Source organism: Cynara cardunculus (genome assembly GCF_001531365.2).
Source record: "Cynara cardunculus var. scolymus isolate 2C chromosome LG 8, CcrdV1, whole genome shotgun sequence".
Lineage (NCBI taxonomy): Eukaryota > Viridiplantae > Streptophyta > Magnoliopsida > Asterales > Asteraceae > Cynara > Cynara cardunculus.
The window spans coordinates 8,534,604-8,559,350 of record NC_037535.1 but is presented as its reverse complement, the minus strand read 5'-3'; the positions used below and the strand labels follow the sequence as shown (position 1 = coordinate 8,559,350).

At 34.6% G+C, this 24,747-nt stretch overlaps 1 protein-coding gene across 2 annotated transcripts; it reads left to right on the top strand.

The window, feature by feature from the left end:
* Nucleotides 1-1,646: 1,646 nt before the first annotated feature.
* On the top strand, nucleotides 1,647-6,936 carry LOC112516452 (NADPH--cytochrome P450 reductase-like). Of its 2 annotated transcripts, XM_025123499.1 has the most exons (16): nucleotides 1,649-2,226; nucleotides 2,345-2,404; nucleotides 2,550-2,626; nucleotides 2,731-2,788; nucleotides 2,873-2,956; nucleotides 3,074-3,110; nucleotides 3,692-3,761; nucleotides 3,864-4,049; nucleotides 4,136-4,228; nucleotides 4,423-4,648; nucleotides 4,742-4,825; nucleotides 4,929-5,080; nucleotides 5,248-5,344; nucleotides 5,471-5,698; nucleotides 5,773-6,009; nucleotides 6,528-6,936. In XM_025123499.1, exons 1-16 carry the CDS (start codon nucleotides 1,867-1,869, stop codon nucleotides 6,606-6,608), a joined length of 2,130 nt encoding a protein of 709 aa, XP_024979267.1. In that variant the 5' UTR covers nucleotides 1,649-1,866; the 3' UTR covers nucleotides 6,609-6,936. The 2 variants fall into 2 exon arrangements, with proteins under 2 accessions (XP_024979268.1, XP_024979267.1); XM_025123500.1 differs by lacking the exon at nucleotides 5,471-5,698 and having other exon boundaries at nucleotides 1,647-2,226.
* Nucleotides 6,937-24,747: the final 17,811 nt, after the last annotated feature.

Sequence of the window (24,747 nt, the reverse complement as noted above, 5' to 3'; positions counted from 1 at the left end):
TAATTTAAAAAAAAATTCACGTATGTTACATAAAATTACTTATTTTGTTTTATAGATAATAAAAATATGCTAAATGAATCTAATAAAATATTTAATTTAATTACCTCTTAAATATTTTAAAATATCATGAATTAGAGGTTGTTTGGATCTCCTTTAACCATTAAGAGCCCTAATTTTATTGTACACAATTAACAAACAGTTATATTTCATTTTGCGTTATATCATGAGAGTCTCTTAATCATTCTGACCGCTTAATCATTCTGCATTACTTAATCATTTTGCACCAAATCATTCAGTAATTACCAAACAACCCCTTAATTAGGATATGTGAGGCTGACACTTTTATGTTTATTTATATTATATCTAATGGTTATTTATAATCATTAATTAATATATTTTTTTTTCTAAAATTTGTTTAACAAACCCAAAATTTATAATAATCAATTTGAAATTCTTTTAGCCAACATAAATAAATATATTATAATCTTTTACAGATTTGTTTTAATTATGTTATTAAATATTGTAATTGATTAATTTTTCAAGATGCATTTATGATAATTTTACATGTTTATAAGCTAGTTTTTATCAAATATAATTTGATAATTAGTTAGCTTATCAGTTACCAATTAATTGCCTTATCAGCTAGTTTTGCCAAATATACTGCTAAGTTAATGAAGGATTTCTAACATATTTACTATCAGGAACGAAAGTATCAATAAATTATAAATCATAAAAATAAAAATTGCAATTTTTAAACCACAAAAAACGAAAATCACAATATTTTATCAAAGATGAAAATCATATCGTAGTTTACTTTAAAACTAAGTTCCCTTTTAATTTGCAGGAACGGAGAGGATTTGGGCATTCCAATCCCATGTTTGTTTTGTTGGATCATCCAGATTTGAAATTCTAAGATTTAATTGAAATCATAGAAACATAAGATTTTGAAATTTTTAGAGGATGCTTGGGATTTCATGAGATTTCATAGGATTGTATAAAATAAGATTTTAAATAATATTAGCAGTATTTGTTTTATAATAATCGATTAATAAAACTATAATTTAATTATTTTTATAATTACTTATATTTTTTTATAAATTATTTATAAATAATGGAACCCAACTCTATTTCAAATCTTACAAATCAAACACACCAATAATTTTAAATCTATTCCAATTTAGGGGTCGTTTACCAAATACTTACTCAGATAAATGCTTACCAAATCACATTACCTTACGAGATGAATATGACAAGTACCAATAATCTTACTTGATAAGTGCTAAAGTAAGGACCAAGAACTTGTTTGGTAAGTGATAATGACAACTTTTACCATGATTAATGTTTACCAAATAAATTGTTGCATATAATATCATTTTAGTGGATTAAAATCTTATCTTATAAATAAATAATAATATTAATTTTTATTAATAAACCACCCTTACTTACTTCCATAAAATCCAGATGATTCAAAAACATTTGTGTAAACCAACAATCCTACAAACCAACGTATCTTAATAGCATGTTTGGTTGTTTGGCGGTAAGTGAAACCTAACCATGGTTAAACTAATAGTGTGCTTGGTTGTTTGGCGGTAAGAAGGGAAACCTAACCATAGTTAACGAGAGTTAGGTGTGGTAGACGTTGCCTCCGGTTTCTTTTCTTCCCCCTCTCCGCTCCCCCCATAAAAACCCCCTCCAATCAACATGTATTCCCCAACTACACCTACCAATCAATATTCACTGTGTGGAGTGAGAATCTAGAGAGAGAAAGCTCTCAATCTTTCGATTTTCACTCTATAACACGCACTATTTCTCGAGAATATCGTTTTCTTGCCGGCAAGGAATTTTTGTTGTTTAATCGGTTTAAATATGCAATCGGATTCCGTAAAAGTGTCTCCGTTCGATCTGATGTCTGCAGTTCTGAACGGGAAAGTGATTGAGACATTAAACGCATCGGAATCGGTAGAATCATTGATGCCACCGGCGTTGAAGATGCTGATGGAGAATCATGAGCTGCTTACGTTGTTTACGACGTCGGTTGCTGTATTAATAGGATGTGTTATTCTTTTGGTGTGGCGGAGATCGTCTACGAAGAAAGCTGTTAAGGATTTGGAGCCACTGAAGGTCGTTGCACCCAAGAGAGAGAAGGAACCTGAGGTTGATGATGGCAAGAAGAAAGTTACGATTTTCTTCGGAACCCAAACTGGAACCGCTGAAGGTTTCGCTAAGGTGAAGCACAACTACTGACGCATAATTGAATATGCCACAAACGTTTTCTCAACTGTTTTATTATAGATTAAAATACTTTGTGCTTTATTTTTTTGACATCATTGTTGTTTTTCTGAAGGCACTTTTAGAGGAAGCCAAAGTTCGATATGAAAAGGCCGCCTTTAAAGTAATTGATTTGGTGAGTTTTGGCTTTCCTAGTTCAAATTTTAGATGCTACACTAAAATAAGAATTATTGATACTTGATCCGGAGGTACTTGATTCTTTAAAGGATTGGCCTATCAGCTAATTGAATGTTGAATTCCTACAATTCTTTTGATCATAGGATGATTATGCTGCTGATGATGATGAGTATGAGGAGAAACTTAAGAAAGAGTCTTTGGTCTTTTTCTTTTTAGCGACGTAAGTTGTATATTAATTGCTACCCACTCTTTGTATTTATTTATTCATTTATTTTAAGCATATAACAGCATAAAATTGTATAAGGCTGATATTTGATTGTGTAGGTATGGAGATGGTGAGCCAACAGATAATGCTGCTAGATTTTATAAATGGTTTACAGAGGTAAATGTTTTGTGCCTGCTAAATCAACGTGGTGATATCCAAATTGGTTATGGTGTTAAAATAGATTTTTTTGTACTCGTGTAGGGGGATGCGAAAGGAGAATGGCTTAATAAACTTCAATACGGAGTGTTTGGCCTTGGCAACAGGCAGTATGAACATTTCAACAAGGTAATGATCAATATTATTTCATTTTCTTGATAAATGAAGCAGCTGCCAGCATTCTCGAGGTTTTGTATTGCATTACATTTAGGCTGAATCTTATCTTTGTTTTCTCATTGTTTGTAGATTGCAAAGGTGGTCGATGAGAGTCTCGCAGAGCAGGGTATGTGCACTTTCCTAAAGTTTCAGTGATGAACTCTTTGTTTCTCATTTAACAAGCATTCCTTCATCATGAGCACACTGCTTTTATGCTAATAAATTCAACAATTCATGCACCACATAGGAGGCACAAATTGCCATATGTGTTACATTTTCTTCTCCGAATCTTTCTGCTGTCTGGGAGTTGTTATTATTTTCCCTACTCATACTAATCTGAGTGCAAAGAAAAATTATCCCAAAACAAAATCCTGTTATGAACTCAATCCATCGGTTTAACCACTGGTAAAAAAAATCGTTGTGTTCATACTTTTGTTGTGTTATTATGCTGATACCATTGAACCTGTTGTACCATTCAGGCATTCACCAAATTGTTTTATGTGCTTCTGCATTGAGGATGTCTTTCTCAGTTACTATTTGGAGATATATAGTTGATGATGAATGATTGAGGAACTGTGGTTTTCTATGAACAATCACACAATTTCTGCCACATGCTTCATGGCATATGCGTATAGAAATTAGCCGGTTTCTAACTTATTGTTGTGTGTTTGCCTTTTTGTCTAAATGTATAGTTATTACCTTTTGCAGGTGCAAAACGCCTTGTTCCTGTTGGCCTTGGAGATGATGATCAATGTATTGAAGATGATTTTTCTGCATGGTATTAAGAAGACTTTTTAATTCAGAATGTCAAGTTATATAGTGGTTGATAAATACATCTACGGATGAATTTGTAATATGTTACCACAATTTTGATTTTTAGGAAAGAGTTGGTGTGGCCTGACTTGGACCAATTGCTGCGTGACGAGGATGACACGACTGCTGCCACTCCTTACACAGCTGCTGTTTTGGAATACCGTGTTATATATCACGACAAACCTGACCCATCTGCAGAAGATCAAAGTCATACAAATGGTCATGCTATTCATGATGCTCAGCATCCGTGCAGGTATCAAGATATATTCGGTGTCTGGATGTTATGTTCTAACCTAAATGCATATATAGTAAACTGACGTAAATCCCATATTTTAAAAGATCCAATGTGGCATTCAAAAAGGAGCTGCACACCCCTGAATCTGATCGCTCTTGCACTCATCTGGAGTTTGACATTGCTCATACTGGACTATCGTAAGTCACTCCTTCAGTTTACTTGCTTTAATGATCTCTATATTTGTCGTTTTTTGATATAAACCTCTGGTGTCAACAAGGTTGATTGGTTCCATTTGATGTTAAGTACAATGAGGGGGTTTCTATAAAGCTCTTGTAGTTAATAACTTACCTGAAGTTATAGCTGCTAAAAATCTATTTTATCTTATTTTCAGATACGAAACAGGGGATCATATTGGTGTTTACTGTGAGAATCTAAGCGAGGTTGTGGAGGAGGCTGTGAGATTAGTAGGCTTAGCACCGGACAGTTATTTCTCAATCCACACCGATAAGGAGGATGGAACACCAATTGGTGGAGCCTCCTTACCACCTCCTTTCCCTGCATGCACTTTAAGAAATGCATTGGCTCACTTCGCAGATGTTCTGAGTTCTCCCAAAAAGGTATGCCTTCACATTTCCTTGTTAAAATGCTACAAATTTGAATTCCCATCTGAAACTGAAACCTAAAAAAGCTTTTATACCGATGTATTTCAGTCTGCTTTGGTTGCTCTGGCTGCTCATGCTTCTGATCCCAGTGAAGCTGACCGACTAAAATTTCTAGCATCACCTGCTGGCAAGGTTGGTATTTTTTTCATGCCAATAAATATTGGTCTTGGTCAATGGTCTTTGTGTTAATTATGGAAATTAATATTTTCATTTTCTTGTATTTATGGTTCTTCAGGATGAATATGCTCAATGGATAGTTGCAAGCCAGAGAAGTCTTCTTGAGGTCATGGAGGCATTCCCGTCAGCTAAGCCTCCGCTTGGCGTTTTCTTTGCAGCTGTTGCCCCACGCTTGCAGCCCCGATACTACTCTATTTCTTCTTCTCCAAAGTGAGTAGATATCACCCAAGCCACTAAACTAAGCTCCGTTTCAATACAAAACAACATCATAATTTAATTATACCTGGCCGTTGTAGTTTTTGTTAGTTCTCAATGGCCTTTTCGTAAAATATCGATGAAGTGCAAATTAAGCAACTCCAATGCTTTTATGTTTACAGGATGGCACCAAATAAAATTCATGTCACTTGTGCATTAGTCTATGAGAAAACACCTTCAGGTCGCATCCACAAAGGAGTGTGTTCAACCTGGATGAAGGTATGATTCCAGTTTCTATATCTATAGCGTCTAGTGACATACATACATATATATATATATATATATATAATGTAAAAATATGGACTTGGACTGAATCAAATCGATAACTTGAGATGTATTTTTCAGAATGCTGTGCCTATGACTGAAAGTCAAGATTGTAGCTGGGCACCCGTTTTTGTAAGAACATCAAACTTCAGACTTCCGGGCGACCCTAAAGTCCCAGTTATCATGATTGGTCCTGGCACTGGACTGGCTCCTTTCAGGGGTTTCCTTCAGGAAAGATTAGCTTTGAAGGAAGCTGGAACCGAGCTGGGATCATCTATTTTATTCTTTGGATGCAGGAACCGCAAAGTGGTAAGTCAAAACTATATACCATCTTATTTTACAATTGATTCAGTTATTATAATGGTGGTGTTATATATTTTCAGGATTTCATATACGAGGATGAACTAAACAACTTTGTTGAGACGGGTGCTCTTTCTGAGCTTATCGTTGCTTTCTCCCGTGAAGGCCCGACTAAGGAATATGTGCAACATAAAATGAACCAGAAAGCTTCAGATTTATGGAAGTTGCTTTCAGAGGGTGCATATTTATATGTATGTGGTGATGCTAAAGGCATGGCTAGAGATGTACACCGAACCCTCCACACCATTGTGCAACAACAGGTATATTGTTGATTAATCTATCTTTGATTCACTTGTCTCTTAGGTTCAACCACCCTGGTTCCACACTACTTTTGTATGCGTAATAGATCATATATAGCATAAGCATGCATGCATGCAGATGCAGGAGTAATTAATATAAAAAATTGGGTAATTTTGATCACTTTTAATCTCATTGCCACCCATGAATTGCGCTTTAAAAAGAAATTGATCCGGTGCATCCTAGTGCACCTCATTAGTGATGACATTCAATTAGGATCGATCTAAGGGTGGAGATCTCTTCTTACGTTTTTCACCATAATTTACCTTCTCCAACCCAACCCAACCCAACCCAACCCAACCCAACCCTATGTTGTTTTTGTAAATGATTGTGGGTCCATTCTCAACCAATTACGAGGACCGCACAATAAAATTCTTGGTTGTTAACAAAATGACACACAATAAGATTTATTGGTAAAAAGCATCGTCATCTTAGAGTTGCGTAAAAGACAATAACTTTTCATTTATTTTGATAATTCCAGGGATCTCTAGAGTCGTCCAAGGCAGAGGTGTACGTGAAGAATCTGCAAACATCAGGAAGATACCTTCGTGATGTTTGGTAATCAAATCTCAATTGAAGAAATTAGTTTTGGCTTAATCCATTCAGATTTTTCTTCATCTTTCCTACAAATTAATTAATGGTTACTACTTGCTACTAGATCTGATGATGATGAGATGGGTCCTTTTTCTTTTTATATAGGAATCCAAGGTCTAGTATGTCTTGTAGTAAACATGTATGTATTATTATTTTTACGAACCCACCCAATTAATTGGTATACTTTATGATATGATGTTTGTATCATAATCATCCTAGGATTTTAAATCACCTATTTGTGTTGAGTTATAAAACAACAAATTACAAGATAAAAAGGTTGTTCGGTTGGTTTTTCATTATGAATTAAATTATATGTATGAATTAACTTAAGTTGTTTTTTATTATTTGTATTGAATAAGTTATCTAAACGACCATTTAACTCTTACGTTTTGTTTTTCATGAATATGCTACAATCCTAACTCAAAAGGGGATACTAATTAACATTGCTAAATACATCCTCAATATTTTTCTTCTCACACGAGTTAATATATTTTCATTACATGACTTGACCTGATTATAAGTATAAAGTAAATTACATACAAGTTTGATGTCTAAATTTACTTTTGTTCATTTTCTGAGACAATATTAGTTTAATTCCTCATCCTTAGAAAAAAATAATTTAAAAATCAATTTGATTTTGATATAATATAATCTTTATTTTAAAACGAGATTATCGGCCCAAGAATTGGAAGTGTTAATTATAAGAGGGGCAACGCGTTTCGAGGAAAGGCAAAGGCGCGATGCGGTCGGCGAACGTAGCTCTTCTTGGTCCTCCACAAACACCTTTGCAACACATGATTTACTCAAACTTTTAACATGCTTTATTCTTTTAGGTATATACTGCAAAATAAACCCATGTTGGCTAATTAAAATAAAATAAAATAAGTTTAAATGGGTAAACATAAAAAATCCGTACATGAATTATGTTTGATCAGGAAATCCCTCAACTTATTAAACAAGAATAAGGATACCCATCCACCTTTGTAATAAATTTTTATTTATACTGTATACTATATATAAAAGCTCGTAAAAAGGATTACAATATGGGTTTGATGGTTTTTAAATAAAGTTTTGGTGATATGACAACTTTGAATGTATAAAATTTCAATTATTTGTGTTTCAATTATGTTTATTTGATATTACTCTTATACAGATACAACAATCAAAGTTATATTGATTCAAGTTTAGCATGACATGTCGTGTAAATATAAAGTTGAAATTTATATATAAAAAATTGATTTTGTAAATAGAGAAATATCCTCAATTCTCCGGCGGGGATCCCTCTTCCCCGATAAAGATTGGGATAAGAATGGAAACTCATTCCCTAATTGTGGTGGAGATGAGATTACTAAGGATCGGGAACGGGATCGGGATCGACAATAGGGATGGGGATAGAGATGAAGATGGGAGTGTGCCTCGATATTCCTGTCGTTACCATCTCCAGTAAAGTTTTTGGCAAAATTATAAAATAAAAATAAATGAAAAAGAAAGCAATATTATTTGAGATCTTAAAACAACCTACAAAACTTATGAAAACAATTACGTGCTTTTCACATATCTAATGATTTTTTTTGTTAATTTGCTTCCCAATGAGAAAATAAGGATCCATCTCAGTTTCTAATATTTTTAAAATTAAAATAAACGATAGAAACTTTTACAATTAAATATAAATTTCTCAGTTTTGAGTTCTACCTCTCTATTTTTTTAAAAATTAGAAGGATACTCATGCAATACAATGAGATAAATCTTCATTTTAATGTTTAATTTTTATTCTTTGTCTCTATCGATATCATACGATTTTATATGGTTTTGAGAAAGTGATAATATTTTTATTTTTTAATAAAATATAAATTTAAAAATATAAAATAAAATCAATATTAGTATCAAACTAACTATTTAATAGTTCTCGTTTTTTATGTAACTTCTTTAATTAAATTTTTTATTATAATTTAATTTTGATTTAATAACAAAATAATTTATTTTTGGTTTAATAATATAATTTTTTATAAAGATAATAATTAAAATTTTGTTGGAACTTAATGATTATCTTAATTACATTTTAGAATTTTTATATTTAAAATGGATGTTTATACCGTATTTGATTATGTTTATCTGCAGTTAGTTACACGAATTTAAAACAAAGCTTTAATAAGTTGTACTTATGAAAAATTACTTGTAATCTTGAATTTTAAATAATATGCATCAATAAACAATAATTTATACATAAAAAAAATGGTTTTTAAAATTTTTTATCAAATGTTTTATAATATAGTATAGATTATATAAGTTTAATTGAAATTAAGATTTTATAATTCATATTTAATGGCTCAGTACAATTTTTTTTATTTAAAAAAGTACTTTTTTTTTTTTAATTTTAAATGCTTTTTTTTGGGAGGAAGTAAATTAATTTAGTGGAAGGAATTAAGCCAACTTTTACTTGAAGCATCAAAAGTACCATCCCAATGAATGTGTATTAATTAATAATTAAATAATTAAAAAAAGGGAACAGATAGCACACACCATCTTTTTGCATTCACAAGCAAACATCCCTCTCCTCTCTATGTTTACCTACCTCACTTGTGTTTTACTATTTATTTTTATTTTATTTTTGGGTAAAAGATACAATTTGTTGAATAAAATGCAACAAATTTGTCACTTTCTCTAACACCCGGATTTTGGGTATGTTTTTTTAGGTTTTAAATAAATTTTTATCCTAAAATTAACCCTTAGATCAAATTTAGTGGTTTGTGTTTTGGTAATAGGAGAAAACTAAAGAAAATCTGAAAATTTCGCACCCACAAAGGAAATCCAATGGTTAGGGACTAAAGGCAGAAAAAGTCGAAAGTATCATGGAGGAGGCTGTATAGAATGTCAGAAACATAATCATAATATTTTTTTTATTTGGGTTGTCATCAAAATTACAACACGGACCATAGAAAACCTTAAATGCACACACAAAGGGTCGCACCCTTTGACACCAACCAACACACCCCTTTACAAACGACACCCCTGTTTACTAACAGGTGCGACATTTAACATAACTAACTATTTTAATTGTCATATAACTAACTTAACGGTTAAGTGTCTAACTTAATTTTATCATTCTCCTTTAGTTAGACATGGAAGAACCTTTAAGCGATGCTTCATAATGTTAAACGATCCAAGCTGAAGAGCTTTGGTGAAACAATCTGCAAGCTGATCTCTTGAACCATATAATTCAATTTTGACTTCTTCGTTGGAGACCAATTCCCTGATAAAATGAAACTTAATCCTGATGTGTTTACTTTTTCCGTGAAATATGGGATTTTTTGATAATGCGATAGTAGATTTATTATCGCAAAAAATAGAAGTAGGATCGGACTGTGGATGATCCAATTCATGTAGAATGCCTCGTAACCATATAGCCTGACAACCAGCAACAGAAAGGGACATGTATTCAGCTTCAGCTGATGATAAAGCCACAGTACCTTGTTTTTTTGATTGCTAGGACACTGCTCCGGAACCCAGATTGAAAATGTACCCTCTTATATTTCTTCCATCATCTAGGTTCCCCCCAAAGTCACTATCACTGAATCCTATTAGCCTGAAATTACTTGAATTGGAGTAGAAAATTCCATGGTTTAGAGTACCATTGACATATCGYAGTATCCTCTTCCCAGCCTCCCAATGGCTTACTTTGGGCAATTCCATAAATCTACTCAACATGCTTACAGAAAAGACCAAATCAGGTCTTGTGGCAGTCAAATACATAAGAATGCCAATCATACTTTTGAATAAGGACTGTCAACATTTTCTTCTCTACTTTCTTTGGATAGTTTAACCCCAAAATCCATAGGAGTGGTAGCAGGTGTGGAATTTTCCATGTTAAATTTCTTTACTAAGTTTTGAGCATACCTCTCTTGAAGGATTCTTATTCCATCTTCACTTTGTCTTACTTCTATGCCCAAAAAATAGTGCAAGAAGCCCATATCAGTCATGTCAAATTCCCTCTTCATGTTGTCTTTGAAACCTTTGAATAATTCACTTGAATTTCCTGTAAATACGAGGTCATCAACATAGATGCAAACTATCAAGATCATACCTTGTTGCTTGTGAATGAACAAAGTGTGTTCTTGAGGACACTTTATGAAGTCATGTGTTAGAAAATAGTTTTCAATCCGGCTATATCATGCCCTTGGGGCCTGCTTCAGACCGTATAAGGCCTTCTTCAAGTGGCACACCTTGTATTCTTCTCCCTTTTTTATGTAGCCTTCAGGTTGTTCTATATAAACATCTTCTTTAAGRATACCATTGAGAAAAGCTGATTTTACATCCATTTGATGTACCATCCACCTGTTATGAGCATCAATAGCCAATACTAGTCTCACTGTTTCCATTCTGATAACTGGTGCAAACACTTCTTGATAATCAATTCCCAACTTTTGCTTGTACCCTTTTACAACTAGTCTTGCCTTGAACCTGTCAACTTCACCCTTTCCATTTAGCTTGGTTTTATAAATCCACTTAACTTCAATTGATTTACAACCTTTTGGAAGATCAACTAACTCCCATGTGTTATTCTTTGTAATGGCTTGTATTTCAGTATCCATAGCATCCCTCCATTTTTTTATCATGCCATGCTTCTTGAAAAAATACTGGATCAACATCACAAAAGAGAACAAAATCTGCATTCTCATTCAAATCCCGACTTCTTGGATCATTATATATGTCCACTAGGCTCCTGTACCCTCTTCTAGGTGGACTTTTAGGTGATTCGGTTTGAGGACTTGAACTCTCAACAGTTTGAGGAGTTGTAGGTGTTGAGGGAGGATCCATTTGATTACTTGAAGTGTGTTCATTTTGATTTGTTGATTCACTTTCTGTCCTTCTTCAACTGGTGTGATCCATGGACTTGACACTTCCTTTTCTTCAAGGTCTGATGGGCTATTCCATTCTTTTCCTTCCTCAAATACAACATCCCTGCTGACTATAGGTCTTTTTATGACAGGATTATATAGCTTATAGGCCTTGGACTTATTACTATAACCAATAAATATGGTTTTTTCAGATTTATCATCTAGCTTACTTCTCTTTTGTTCAGGAATGAAAGAGTATGCTAAACACCCAAAAGTTCTAAGATGACCTACTGTGGGCTTGAAACCAGTCCAAGCCTCTTGAGGAGTCATGTCAGTAAGTCCCTTAGTGGTAGTTCTGTTCATTAGATAGCATGCACAAGCCACTGCTTCTGCCCAATATGAGTTGTCTAGATGTTTACTCTTGATCATACTCCTAGCTTTTTCAATTATAGTTCTATTTAATCTCTCAGCCACACCATTTTGCTGTGGTGTGTATCTAGTGGTCATTTGGTGATGAATGCCATTTGATTTTAAGAAATCAAGGAAATGAGTGGAGTTGTATTCCCCTCCATCATCAGACCTAAGAGTCTTAATTTTATGGCCACTTTGATTTTCAATATAGGTTTTAAAATTCTTAAAGACCCCAAAGACTTCAGATTTTTCTTTTAGAAAATAAACCCACAATTTTCTACTGAAATCATCTATGAAGGTTAGAAGATACTTCTTACCTCCAATAGATGTAGTCTTCATTGGACCACACACATCTGTGTGGATAAATTCCAAAGGTTTGGTTGCTCTCCATGCTCCTTGCTGTGGGAATGCCTCTCTTTTCTACTTACCCATCATACACCCTTCACATATATCCTGGACTTTTTGCAGACTTGGCATTCCTTTTACCAAGTTGTGTCTTTGCATATAGCTTAAGTACCCAAGATTAGTATGCCCGAATCTGTGGTGCCAAAGCATAGATTGGTCTTTTGTAGACAGATTGAATGAGAACAACCCTTCCTCAATAAGATTTAGTGGGAACATTCTATTTCCTGTCATGTAATTTCCATCTTGATCTTTCCATTCACAGGTTCCATTCTTAAAATGAAGATCGAAACCTTTCTGCACAAGTTGACCCACACTGAGTAAATTATGTTTAAGGCCTGGAACGTAGTAGACATTTGTTATCTTTTTCTGGCCATTCTTTGTTTCAACCATAATTTCTACAATTCCATTTGCACTTAATGTCCTATCATCACCCGTTCTTACTTCCCTTCTCTGACTTTCATCTATGTGAACAAAAATATTTTTATTTCCTGACATGTGGTTGCTGCAACCACTATCAATATACCAGTCGTTCATGAAGGTTTCCTGTGTGTTTAGGATCATAAATATGCCTTCCTCATCATCTTCCATATTTGCAAAATTGTTATCCCTCTCCTCTGCTATTCGTTTTCTGTAGAACTTGGCTATATGCCCAAACTTTTGACAATGAAAACACTACACTGGGTTTTCTTGTCTGTTTCTGTATTTCCCTCGAAAATCCTTTTGCTGATCTTTTCCAAAATTTCTGTTTCTGTCTTGGTTTGGTGAAGACTACAGTTGAAATGCTTGTTCGTATGGATTTGTGTCGAATTGCCTCATCCTAAGTTCATGAGATTGTAAAGTTCCAATCAAACTCTCTAAGGATAGTGTTGAAAGGTCTTTTGATTCTTCAATTGCGACTACAACATATTCGAATTTTCTGGTCAGGCTTCTGAGAATTTTTTCGATTACCCTTGTATCTTCTATGATTTCCCTGTTTATTCTGAGTTGATTCAACATAAATATGACTCTATTGTAAAATTCTTCTATCGTTTATGAGTCTTTCATTTTTAGTCCATCGAATTCGCATCTGAGGGTTTGTAATCTTACAACCCTTACTTTATCTTCCCCACGATATGTTTTATGTAGGATGTCCCATGCATCTTTTGATGAGGTTGTGTATGATATCCGTTCGAAGATGATTTCATCAATCACCTGAAATATTGTATAAAGAGCCTTCTTGTCTTTTTTCTTAGATCCCTTAATTCTTCTTCCCATTCTTGGGTGAGTTCATCGATTTCTTCAGGTTCATCGAAACCCTACTCCACAATATCCCATAATTCTAAGGGTTCAAACAGAACTCTCATCTGGATGTTCCAGTGATGATAATTTTCCCACTTAATTTGAGAAGTTGAGGATGTAAAAATGCGTTCGAAGTGGAAGCCATGACTGTGCTCTGATACCACTATGTTAGAAACATAATCATAATATTTTTTTTATTTGGATTGTCATCAAAATTACAACACAGACCATAGGAAACCTTAAATACACACACAAAGGGTCGCCAACCAACACACCCCTTTACAAAAGACACCCCTGTTTACTAATAGGTGCGACATTTAACATAACTAACTATTTTAACTGTCATATAACTAACTTAACGGTTAAGTGTCTAACTTAGTTTTAACATAGAACACATGCAACCTGTGGCTACGCAATCCTAGGTTGAGTTTTATCCCTCGCGGCAGCGCCTGATCCCTTCTAACCTGATTCTGACCTCCTTCTCTCATTTAATTTTCCTCAAATCATATTTCTTCTCACAGTTTGTGAGAATGAAGAGGAGAGGCGAGAGAGAGTGGGGAGGAAGAGGTGGAGTCTCGATGGCAATCAGAACTAGGAAGAGGTGGAGTCTTGACGACAATCAAAACTAGGAAGAGGCACTTCTCACAGGCCTTGAGGTGGAACTTAATTGGAGTAATTATCATCGGGTAACATTATTTTTTTCTTCTACTTCCCAGATCAATGGTTGGCAGAACACTTATGGAAGATGTTCAAAAAATATGGTGAAATCGTGGACCAATTCCTAGCTAGGCGGAGGCTTCGTAATTGCCTGAGATTTGGTTTTGTGAGGTCCTGGGATATCGGAGGTCTTCACAGTTTTGAAAGCCTTATTAATTCTATTTTCATTGGAAGTTATAAACTAAGGGTTTACAATGCAATCGAGATATTCGACGATTATTATCCAAGGATGGAGGGGGATATGAAGGTGAACTTCGCATGTGTGTTTGCCAGCTTCAAGTGGTTGTCGAGATGAAAGAAAATAAAACGAGGTTCTAGCCGATTTGCCTTCTAATCGCTCTAGTGGAAATAAAGCAGCAAGAAGCTAACTTTTCCATCTCAGGAGGAAAGGGTCTTGGAGGTTGCTTTTGAGATGGATGTTCAGGACATTCTTTCCTGCAGTCTAATTTGTGAGGTTAAAAAACTAGAATAAATGGAGGATTAATCTGATTTCTATTCTGCAGTGTGTCTTTCAAACATCAATCTCAAATACCTCGGTGGTTTGGAAATCCTTTTGACTTTGGAACGACCTCTAATATTATCGAAGATTCAAATCATGGTGTCCGACATTGGCTTTGGAAAATAAAGAAATAGGAATAAAATTATATTCCACATGGCAGGCTTACGTGGATAATATCCTTGTCGTTCCAAACCACCTTTGGACAAAAAATCCTAAGTGGTCGGTAGAGTTCTTTTACAAACGCTTGGAGTAAATTCAATCAAGGAGGTCATATCGATTAAATCAGGAAGAAAAATCTTTAAGATTCGAGTATCTGAAGCTTCTAAAGAAATCATTGAAATGAATTCAGAGGTCTTGTATGAAAGCAATAACTATGTTGCTTCTCAAGTTTCAAAGAGAATGATCTTTCCTTGAAGAAGAGATTTTTGATGGAGGGAGACGGGGGAGGCGATGATGAACCAAAAAATGGGGAGGTCACAACGAAGGATGGTGAATCATCGGCATCAGAGGCTCACTATGAAATTGTTAGTGTGTATGCCCAAAAGCCAATCATTATGTTTATGGATTACTTTATGTTATATTTAAACGTAATAATAACCTTAGAATAATGAATTCTAAAAGGTCCCTAGTTAAGTATTAATTTGGTTTTAGGTTGGATCAATACGATAAGATTATTATATACAGGGATTCATATAGATATACAAAAATCCACATATAGGTACGAGATGAGATCTTGTATCGGATGTGATTTGCTATGGGAAAGTTTCATTGGATGTTATATGAGTGTCATAAAAGTTTCTCTTGTGGTCATTGTATAGTTAGTCTTTTGACTTCAGATCATGGAGTTTGCTTTGACAGTGGTGTACTTTGATAACTGATTCTAATCATTTCGTATCTGGGTGACAGAGTTGTTGTTGGGTATATCATATATTGCTTAGTATTACTAGCATGGATCAAGATAGGATTTGTTTCCTTTCTATGATAAGAGTGGTATCCTAGGCCTCTCGATTGAGTAGTACTGAGGAAGTGCATACATTCTCAGATGACCAGTATAGGATACTGATATCTGTCTTATTAGTATATTCCAAAATGGAGAAACTAAGGATCAGATATAACGAGGATGACACATCCATGCCTCGTGTTCAATCTGGATATTTGAACAAAGAGACATAAATATGTATACTAATAATGATTACACAATTTGCTAATTAGCTGAATCACCAAACTTTATCATATGGGTAACGATGATGTATTGCTAGATGCCACTTTTTGTTTATATATATAAATAATATTTATAATTATTGCCAACGTGATAAATTTCCAATGAGTCATAGGTAAAGTGTACATCCAGATAAGAAGAAGAAATAATTAAATAAGGTATTTAATTATTATATCTGATTCATAGAGATGAATTCAGATTTTGTCTTATTTATTAGACAAAGATGGATTGTACCTGACAAGTAGAGACTTGTCAAGTCTTTTATACATTGTGTAAAGAAAAGAAAAGGACTAGTGTGATAACCAGGTCTTGGTTATCACCCGAGGTAATCAATTTGTGATTATTTGATATATGATTATGTGAATGCATGATAAATTGTTATATTTGATCATGTGAGTATGTGTATTCTCATGTATGGAAAATGTATGCATGAGATTGTATATATGTGTGCATAAATATATTCGTATGCATGGATTATGTATACATGCATGCATGATTAATATGGAGGGCATGCATAAGTCTTAGCCGCCTTCCACTTTTGGAAAGAGGTATAAATATGAGGAGAGGTTCAAAGTTAAGCTTTTCTTGCCATTTGGGAAACTTGAGAGAGTTCTGTGCGGATTGCTTACATTGACTTGGAACCAAAGTTAAATTCAATCTTGCTCTTAAAGATTGCATAAGGTGAGTGGTTTTAACATCTTAATGCATATTAATTTCATCTTCTGTCTATTGAATTCTGGTTTATTCTTGAAAACCTGTTGACCGGATTGGAATTATACGGTCATAGTATTGACCGGATGGAGTGTTGGAACGATTTTGAAATTTGTAAATCTGGTCACAGTCTTGACCGGAGAAGAGTGAGTCCGTTTGAAGTAGTGATCGGATTAGAATCAATCCGGCCACAGTGTTGTCCGGATTGAAGCCTGCCCAATCATAGTCTTGACCGGAGATAAGTAAGTCCAACCAAGAGTTAGCCGGAAATGAATTTAATGAAGTATGTCCTTGTTTGAAGTGTTGTCCGGATATAAAGTCCAACCAAAACTTGACCGGACTTTGGGGGTTGACCAAATATGAAGTCCGGCTGAAATCAATTTTTATGGCCGGATAAGTTAATGAATATTTTATTCAAAGATGGATTATGTTAATGGCATATTGTTCTTTCTAAAATGGTAAAGAAAGAGTGTTCAATGTTTATTTTGGAAACTGTTTCTGGTTAAAACTATAGATGATGTTCCATCAGGACGTTTGTGACTTCGGTCTGTCCTGATTAGGAATAATCTATAAATTTTGATGAGAAAATAAGGTGACATATCAAGGAGAGGTGTACTTTGGGATAAGGGTGGCATATCAAGAAGAGGTATACTTTGGGATAAGGGTGGCATATCAAGGAGAGGTGTACCTTTGGATATAAGGGTGACATTTATGTATATGTTTATTAATATAATTCTTACTACTATATCCTTTGAGATTACAATAACTCTGAATCCTTATTTCTTTGTGATTTAAAGATTTAAGATCATGATTCTTATTGGAAATGGTAGTAAGGATGTTATTGAGAAAAAAATAATTGGCTTTTGGCCAGAGGTTTTTGAATAACCGTGTTTCTGATAAGAGCACTTAAAGATGAGTTATGTGGAACTTGAAAGGTTCCATCCTGTTTTGCTTAATAAGTTGCTTATAAAGTTAGAGATTGGCTTTTGGAATCAGCGAGGCACTGGTAGATGTAAATTACATGGTTATGTATCTGTTTATATGAAAAGTTAATTTTAAATAAAATTTTAGTGATCTTCACCCTTAGGGTGCTCATGGGTTGGGTTGATCGGATTGAACACATCTGAACAACCCAACCCAATGCTTGCGGTTTGGAAAAATCTTAACTCAACCCAACCGAACCCAAACCAAAGTGCAACCCAACCCAACCCAACCCGTACGGGTTGGTCGGGTTGATACTTTGGTATATTAAAATATTCTTCTAACCTTGAATATGTTATTTCTCTACTCATAATTTCTTTTTCATCATCAACCATTTGATACAACTTATCCATATTTCTTACATATATCACATTAAGTTAAGTTTTCAATTTACATATATATGTTCACAGTTACTGAACATATATATGAATAGATTGAAAATATGTGTATATGAAAAGCATACATGATAGCGTAATTGTCTAATGTATATATTAATAGAAATTCAACAATCATATTAAATCCAAGACTTAAAAGGATATCGGGTTCATCGGGTTGGGTACAAATAATAGTAACTGTTGGGATTGAATTTCATTGTTAAATTGTATTCGTCTTGAAAGGTTAATATTGTCTATAATTGTATAGATAGCGTGTTTGACTTTCCTTGCCAGTTTGACTTTGACTAGAAGGGTTAACAGTTTGACCCTATATAAGCTTTTGTCTTTTGTGTAATTGGGAGGAGAGCTTTATTGTAAATCGTACGTTCAATTAAGGGATTTATAAAACTTTGACTGTGTTGACTTTTCCTCTCAAGTCTCCTTACATGTTCTTATTGTTCATACTCATCTGCCATGGATTGTATGAAGATAAATGAAGATTGATCATATTGTGGACTCACATGTGTTATCAGAGCAGGTCACGGGTTCGAATCCCATGGAGTGCATAATAATGCCAAAGGCATGCTGTGCAACCATTGACTTCTAGCAAAGATCTTGTTAGTGCTGGCAGATGCTGGGGGGGGGATTGTTGAGTCATTGACCAACATCTTCCTAAATTGAAACGTGGCGCTGGCTGCTACACTATAAGGAAATAAGTTGCGCCTTCTCCATTAGCAATTGCTTTTGGCGTAGTGGTAAGCACTTGGATCCTAACATGTAATTGTTGGGTCATTGACCAACATCTTCCTAAATCGAAACGTGGCGCTGGCTGCTACGCTATAAGGAAATAAGTTGCACCTTCTCCACTAGCAATTGCTTTTGGCGTAGTGGTACGTGCTTGGATCCTAACATTTGGTATCAGAGCAGGTTATGCAAAGAAATCACAAGAAGAAATCAATGATTTGAAGATTTTTTGAAGAAAATTTTCTGGTATTCAAGGTGTTCATCTTGTGTTCTTCAATTTTTTAAACATTTTGATCCAAATTTTTTTCAAAAGTTTGAGTTTTTGTGTTAAAATCTTGATCAGAGTGTGCATAATCACTTCGTGAATCTTTGTTATTCACAAAGATTTGTGTTTTGATCATTATTTTTTCAAGTTTTGGATAAATTTGTGAAGTTTGAATTTTTTTTGTGTTCTTAATATTTTTTTTAAAATTCAGTATTTTGATCCATTTTTTTAATGAAAAGTTGAAATTTTATGTTTTTGGTTATTGTTGATTGGATTATCTTGATTTACATCGCACATCTCATTGACCATTGTAGTCTTACATCGTGCAAAGCTTGTTAGATTTAGCCTTGGCCGGTTTGAAGACTTAGCAATATTTGGACTCAATTTCATTCATCTCATTGACCGGATTAGGTTTATCTAATTCAAAGGCCTGTCCGATTTAGGCCTTCACTCAAAGACTCGGGCTGTTTTTCTAAGTGTAATGCTGATAGAATACCATCCTCGCACAACACCACCAGACTTGGTTAAATAGGAAGCTGTCTTAATTGAGTCTCAACTAAATCGGTTGTTTGCTTGCCCAGGTTTCACAAATTTGTTTTTGGTCGATTATTCCTTCATCTAGATTTCATCTAAATTACTCAATTGTTCATCCATTTTTGTTGATCACTGTCTAAATCGCACACCACTGTCTAGTCTTAACCTAAATCGCACACCATCTTGTTTGATTTTCACTTAAATCGTAGACTACCTTGTCTGTTTTAGCATAAATCGCGCACTACTATCCAGAATTCATCTGTTTTTTATTCGATTTCATCTTAATCGTAGACTTTCTTGTTCGATTTCACATAAATCGCTAGCTGTCTTGTCCGATTTGTTATTTAGGTGAGTGGTTTAAGTGTGAAATTTTGAGTTATTAGTCTTTGTCGTGACCAAAGTGTTTGAATTAAGTCTCCTCAGTTACCTTTTAGCCGGATTTGTTCTTCATCGTTCACCTTTAACCATATTTGTTCTACATCGGACACCTTGTCCGGTTTTGGTTAAATTTGGTCAGACTCGATCGGTTTACTGTAAGTCGGATATAGGCTTGTCCAAATTATGAGTTTATCGCTCAACATCGCATGTAGGGTCATCCGGACTTGGTATAAATCGCAGGTATTGCCGTCCGGACTTGGCATTTATCGCACAACAAGCCTATCCGGACTTAGCTATCTTGTTCACTTCTTTGATCGGACTTGTCCTCATCCGCACACCACAATCCAAACTTTCTCTAAATCGTTCAACTGTTAAGCCAAGTTCAAGGTATTAATAGCTCAAAAGCCTATGTAAATCTAGATCGCAAGCCTTTCTAAATCAAGACTGTGTCCGGACTTGGCAACCTCGCTCAAGCCTTCATCCGGTTTAAGACTTGGCCATTTTTCTCGCATCCGGACTTATGATCTCCGGATACAAGCTTGACCGTATTCAAGGTAAATAGTTCAATGGTTAGGCAGATTTAAGTGTTTATCGGCCAAAGATTCACCCGGGTTTAGGCAACATCGCACAAGTGTTATCCAGATTCAAGGTAAATCGTACATAACATTAGCCGTGTTCAAGGACTGTCATTTTTCTCGTATCCGGATTAAGCATCTCCGGTCACTGCCTTAGCCAGATTTGGTTATTTGCAGTCTTCCTTGGACACAGGCACATCCGAGGTCAAGGTGTTCTCGGTAATCCTTTCACCCGGATTGTGCATCCTAGGTCAATAGACGGTCGCGAGCTGCTTCCCTTGCACACTTCCTCGAACGACTCTTTGTCCAAGCTTGTCTTTCCCGTGTCCGTTTTCAACCTTCCTCGGCCAAGCGACTTCACATCCTCGGTAATCACCTTGTCCGGATTTCATGCTTCTCGGCCAAAGGATTATGCGGTTTAGATAATCCTCGGCCAAGACTTAGTTTTCTCGGACATTTTCATCCGGATTCAACCAAACCATTTGCCCGAGCTTAACCGTATTTAGCTTCCCCGTACTCAAGTCAGTTGTGGTTTCCTCGTGTACAAACCTTTGTTCGAGCTTGACTCACCCAGATTTAAATCTCGGACACTCCTTAGTTGTGTTTTTTGAGCAGTTTTTAACTATTTTGAATTGTTTTGATTTGTTCTAACTGTTTTAATCTGTTTTGAATCATTCTGAACTATTTTTGAGGATTGGAACTGATTTGAACTGTTTTGAAATTTTTTGAACTGATTTGTGTCGCGTGAACTGTTTTTGATCAGTTATAACCGTTTTGACTGTTTTTAACAGTTTTTACTGATTTTTAACTGTTTTCGTTGAATTTTTTTTATTTCTGAACAGTTTTTGAACTTTTCTGTGAATTTTTGAGCTTACTAATTTCATCTGAAAGATTTTGTTGGTTTTTGATTTCTTTGACTGATTTCGTTTATTGCATAAGATTCTTTGATCAATCTTGAAATTTTGAAATGACGGCTTATCTTGAGAAGGAGAATAGAGAACTGAGAATTAAAATTTATGAGTTGGAAAAGAGCGTAAAAGATTATCAAGAAAAATACATAAACTTGTTTTATGAAAATCATGATAATAAGGAACTTGTTCAAAATATACGATGAGAGCATAAAGAAGCCATGGAACAAGTTGAAGAAGAATTCATGGATAAGATTAAAAGACTTGAGGAAACTGTGGATTTTGTTAGAAAAGACACAAATGAAGAGTTAAAAACCAAGAGTAAGTCTAATAAAGATTTGTTCAATAAACTCCACGAAGTTCAAAATGAACTAAATGATGAGAGAAACTCTTCTGGAAGAAAAATACAGAGACTGATGATTCCACAGATAAATTTCATAAGTATGAGAATGATTTGATTGAGATTAGAAAATTACTTGAATTAGAGAAGGAGAAGGTTCTAGAAGCTGAGAAGATTTTGAATACTGAGAGGAAAGAATTTGAGAAAGAGAAGAAAAGGATTCTTGAAGTAGAGAAATGGTTTGGTACTGAACGCATATCTTATGAGAATAAGATCAACTCTCTAGAGCTGAATGCTAAAATGCTATTGAATCAGATCTCTGATTTTGAGTAGCTTATCATCTTGGAACAAGCCAAGATTGATAAAGAGAAGAAAGACATCAGAGAAGAATGTCTGAGCAAGAATCAGGAACTATATGCCTGCATTGCTCAAAAGCAGAAGGCTTTGGATGAAGAGAAGAAGCTGTTGGCTCTTGAAAAGAGAAATACTGCTAAGAAATATGCAGCTATTGCCAAAGAGCTTGCAGAAAATAAAAAATGGCTTGACATTGCTTCTGAGAATGAAAAGAGCAGCTTAGATGAAGAGAGACGAGAGTTTGATAAAAAGAAGAAGATATTTGAGAAGCTGAAGAAGGAGTTAGAAGGTAAACTCCTGGATACTTCTAAGAAATTGTCTGATCTTAAGACAGAACTTGAAACTGAATTGAAAATGAGAACTGAACTCAAACAGAAGTATGATTTAGTTGCTGATGAAAGAGACCAGCTTTTAAATAAAGTTAAAGATTTTTCTTGTGCTCAAAGGTCAACTGGTTCTCCTTCACAGTGTAAAACCAACTTTTATGACTGTTCTAAATCTAACAGTTATTCTAGCAGTCCTAAATCAACTGTTTCTAAGAACTATTCACATTCTTCTAATCAGTACTATCAAGGGTATGTCATCGGATCACTCAATTATTCTTCTAAAGTTAAAAGTGTTTGGGTAAATAAAGCTGAATCTGTTTCGTCTTGTAACTCTGTTGTTATTAACAATATTCTTCCTTGTTTTGTGAGATCTACTAATGATTTGATAAATCTTAGCAAGAGAAGGATCATGTGCTCCACATGCAAAACCACTGATTTTGTGAACAGGAGGAGGTATAACAGGTGGACAGGAGAAAACAGATATCAGAAGAGCTGGAAGAATCATAACAGGTTTGATAATAATAACTGGTATAGATCTTATTGCATATATGATCATCCTGTTAAAGGTGCGAAAAAGAAAACATCAAATAGGAATAGATGGTTTGGCAGTTACAACATCCCATAACCTGATACTAACAAAGAAGGACCTAAGTTCGTCTGGGTACCAAAATCTGTTTGATCTTATTTTGCAGATGTGTCATTACTGCGCTGATCTGAATTTTAAGCTTATGATGCACTAATGCAGGGGGAAGTGTATACTTTTCAAATAGAGGCTTCTGAATATATCTGTTCAGGACCCGTGCTTAAATGAATTTTGGTTTCTAAACACTCCGTTTAGAACCCGTGCCAAAATGGTTTCATTTTATTTTATTTTGAGCTAAAATGAATCATTACTCAAATCTATTTTCTAGGGGGAGTCTTTAGAAAATTTCAATAAAAGTTTTTGGAAAATGAATTGTTTTTGTGAAAACGAGTACATTTTGTGAACGGGTATTTCTGAGATTTTACTTGTGTAATTTCTCATCGAACATAAATCCAATACCTGTTTCAGCTATTCTTCAAACTGTTATTATCACGTCTCTTAAACTCAAAAAGGTTTGTGTGCAGAGTTTAAAATGAAAATGAGAGGGGTAGTTGTTGTGAGCCAAAAGAATTGATGAGAGTTGTGTTAGGATTAAAAGATTACAAGAATCCTGTTTTAAACTTCAAATTACCGGGCATACCACGTAATCTATTAGTTCTCAATTCCTTCGAGACTAATATTGAAAAAGGCAAAGCCTAGGCCGATTTTTGTCACAACCCCACCAGCTACTCATTTATCTCTTAAAAGATAAGTGTTTCAATAACACTTGGGGGATGCGGCTTACAATCTATCAGTTTCTCATTCGGAGAAAGTTGATATTGAAACATAAGGATATGTGTCCCCCCTTCAAGTCTTTTTTATTTTTTTATCATGAATTGAATCTGAAAAATTTGTGTAGTCCACACGGTTTATCTTTTTGAGCCTAAACATAAACATATGTTGCTTTATCTTTCTACACTACACATATTTTGCAATTTATATGTTATTTTTCCATAACATTCATAGATATGCTATTGTTAACTTATCGATGATTGAATGGAAGTCCTGGTGAGATGAACATCATAAAGTCTTATATATGAAGTACATTCGTTGTACTGAATATATCTGACAGGACAATCTTTTCTAAGGTTGCAAACAATTTCATAAGTTGAAATTGGTTGTTATTTTCTTATTCCCTTAATCTGACAAGATTATACAAGTGGATTGTAAAAGTTCTACTTACAATTTTATGAATTGACGGCTCTCGCTTAAAATTTCATTATGTTGTATGATGCTAATGATTCTCATTTCATCATAAGGGAGAGTATGTTATAATAATTGAAATAATCAATTCTGGATGATATAAGAGGAGTATCTTATAAAAATCAATGGAGAGTAACATCAAAGGGGAGTATGAGATAGAAATTGAGAATCAGCAAAAGACTTTGTTAAACCCCAAAATTCATAAAGTGAAAAAGTAATGAAAAACAATAAGTGATGAAGAAACAGAAGACCGATGAAGACATCAAGACAGAATTGGCTAAGTCTGGAGAACAACCAGAGGGCCGATGGACAACAGGGATGCGATGGAAAGAGCATCTTCATTGCCCCTCTGGTCAACAACACTTAGAGAATTATTCAGCAATTCATCCAGAGCCATACGTTGAAGATTTAAAGATAAGGATGATTCA

Bases quoted from the DNA above. Each gene is read 5' to 3' on its own strand.
- LOC112516452 (XM_025123499.1), top strand. From the start codon at position 1,867: ATGCAATCGGATTCCGTAAAAGTGTCTCCGTTCGATCTGATGTCTGCA. The intron at 2,227-2,344 runs GTGAAGCACAAC...GTTTTTCTGAAG, and splicing joins CCGCTGAAGGTTTCGCTAAG to GCACTTTTAGAGGAAGCCAA. The intron at 3,111-3,691 runs GTATGTGCACTT...TACCTTTTGCAG, and splicing joins TGAGAGTCTCGCAGAGCAGG to GTGCAAAACGCCTTGTTCCT.